The sequence below is a fragment of the Leucoraja erinacea genome, unplaced genomic scaffold, assembly GCF_028641065.1.
Source record: "Leucoraja erinacea ecotype New England unplaced genomic scaffold, Leri_hhj_1 Leri_1067S, whole genome shotgun sequence".
Taxonomy (NCBI): domain Eukaryota; kingdom Metazoa; phylum Chordata; class Chondrichthyes; order Rajiformes; family Rajidae; genus Leucoraja; species Leucoraja erinaceus.
Genome location: NW_026575305.1, coordinates 43,533 through 45,536, shown reverse-complemented (window position 1 = coordinate 45,536; position 2,004 = coordinate 43,533). Strand labels below are relative to the sequence as shown.

Here is a 2,004-nt window from a genome sequence, read left to right as displayed (position 1 = left end):
TTAAACTGATAACGTCGAATATCGAAATACATCTTTGTGTTAATAGAATTTCTTTCAAACTATAGTTCTGCAATCAGATAAAATGAACGACGTTACGCAACTTCCCCAAGCAGTTATATTATTTTACCCAAATGTATACAACTGCCATGGTCAAACGTACCCAGAATACCAACAGCGACCAGCAGGGTGTGGGGGGGGGGGGGGGGGGGGGGGGGGGGGGGGGGGGGGGGGGGGGGGGGGGGGGGGGGGGGGGGGGGGGGGGGGGGGGGGGGGGGAATCGCATAATCGATAAACGAAGCCGGATATAAATTGTCCCCAGTTTATACGAAACTGAATCTCGTGAGCAAACGTGGTTATTTACTATATATCATAACATCAGTTATTTTTATTGCAGAGGTATGGCTGCCCATTGGCACGGTATACAGCCCGGCAAATGTCATGGTGTTCATAAACTTGCACACGTTCTGTAATGTTTTCCAATTCATTACGCATTTTCTACAGTTAACTTGATGACGATTGCGATTCTCTCCCGAGGAAGGTGTGGCCTATCAACGTGCGTAACCCGCTACCTTGTGGCTATGGCGGCAGCGGACCTGCTGATTGCCATCCTGGACCTGATACTGAGACACATCCCCATTGTCTATTGGGAGCATTTCCTCTACGTTCAGTCGATCCCCATCTGCAACATCCACGCCGTCCTGCTCTTCGCCGCCACAGACTGTTCTGTTTGGTTTACCGTCACTTTCACCTTCGACCGCTTCGTCGCCATTTGTTGCCAGAAGCTCAAAGGCAACTATTGCACCGAGAGAACGGCGGCGATTGTTCTCGGGACGGTTACTGTGCTGAGCTGTGTGAAGAACATTTTCTGGTACTTTATGTTGACTGGTCGATATTTGCTGATGACCCATCCTTGGTTTTGTGCTGTGGAGCAAAAGTTTTATTCCTCAGAGGTCTGGGCAGCAATTGAGCTTATTCATTATATATTCACGCCGGCAGTCCCATTCGCCATTATCCTGTTGCTCAACTGTTTAACCGTTCGGAACATCGTGGCTGCGAGCAGAGCCCGCAGGAGACTCCGGGGTCAAAATAATGTGGACTGTGGTCAGCGTCCCAGGGACCCGGAGATGGAGAGCCGAAGGAAATCCATCATTTTGCTACTCGTCATTTCCGGCAATTTTATAGCCCTGTGGTCATTGTACGTCGTGTACGCTCTCTGCAATCGAGTGGTGTTGCTGGGCTACAAGTCTGCGGACGTCAACATTTTTGTGGAGCAGATTGGATTCATGCTGCAGCTTCTTAGCTGCTGCACCAACACCGGCATTTATGCCGTGACCCAAACTAAGTTCAGAGAGGAAGTACGGAAAGCGGTTGCACGACCCTTCTCTGTACTTGCGCGATGCGTTAAATAACGAAAATGCCCACAGTCATTTTCTCTTCTGTACACTGACGACGAGCCGACATTGTTCACTGTTTTTCTCTCCCTCGGGTTGTTTTGTAATGTTAAGTCTGTATTATGTATACTTGGTCCCATTAGTCTTATCAACTCAGTTCAGTCCCTCCATTTTGACGGAAATTGGATTCATAATCAAACATTACACATACACTTGCGCGGTGACGTCGACTAAGACCCGGGAGCAGCTTTGATTACACTGAAGACTATTAAAACAAAGTTAATGTACTATTATTGTGCTTAGCAATTTATTGATTTCTTCTTTAATACAAATGATCTATTTAATTTGTGTATACGGGCAGTAATGCTGCTGCAAGTCAGCAGTTTATTGTTTGTTTATGTCTGAAGAAGGGTCTCGACCCGACGCGTCGCCAATTCCTTCTCTCCAGAGATGCTGTCTGCCCCGCAGAGTTTTACAGCATTTTGTGTCGATCATCGAGTTAAACCGGCATCGGCCGTTTTTTTCCAACACATTTACTGTTTTATTGTCGGTGGATGTAAAACGACCCTTGATTTTTCCTCTATAATAACTACAGAGAAGAGTGCTTCGTTTT

The 2,004-nt window shown here is 47.1% G+C and overlaps 1 protein-coding gene across 1 annotated transcript; it reads left to right on the top strand.

Moving 5' to 3' along the window:
- Positions 1-578: 578 nt before the first annotated feature.
- LOC129715232 (probable G-protein coupled receptor 139) lies at positions 579-1,409 on the top strand. The gene has a single exon (XM_055665091.1). The coding sequence runs from the start codon at positions 579-581 to the stop codon at positions 1,407-1,409; it is 831 nt and encodes a 276-aa protein (XP_055521066.1).
- The last annotated feature ends 595 nt before the right edge of the window (positions 1,410-2,004 follow it).

What these genes read in the sequence shown, in the direction of transcription:
- LOC129715232 (XM_055665091.1), top strand. Translation starts at nt 579, where the DNA reads ATGGCGGCAGCGGACCTGCTGATTGCCATCCTGGACCTGATACTGAGA.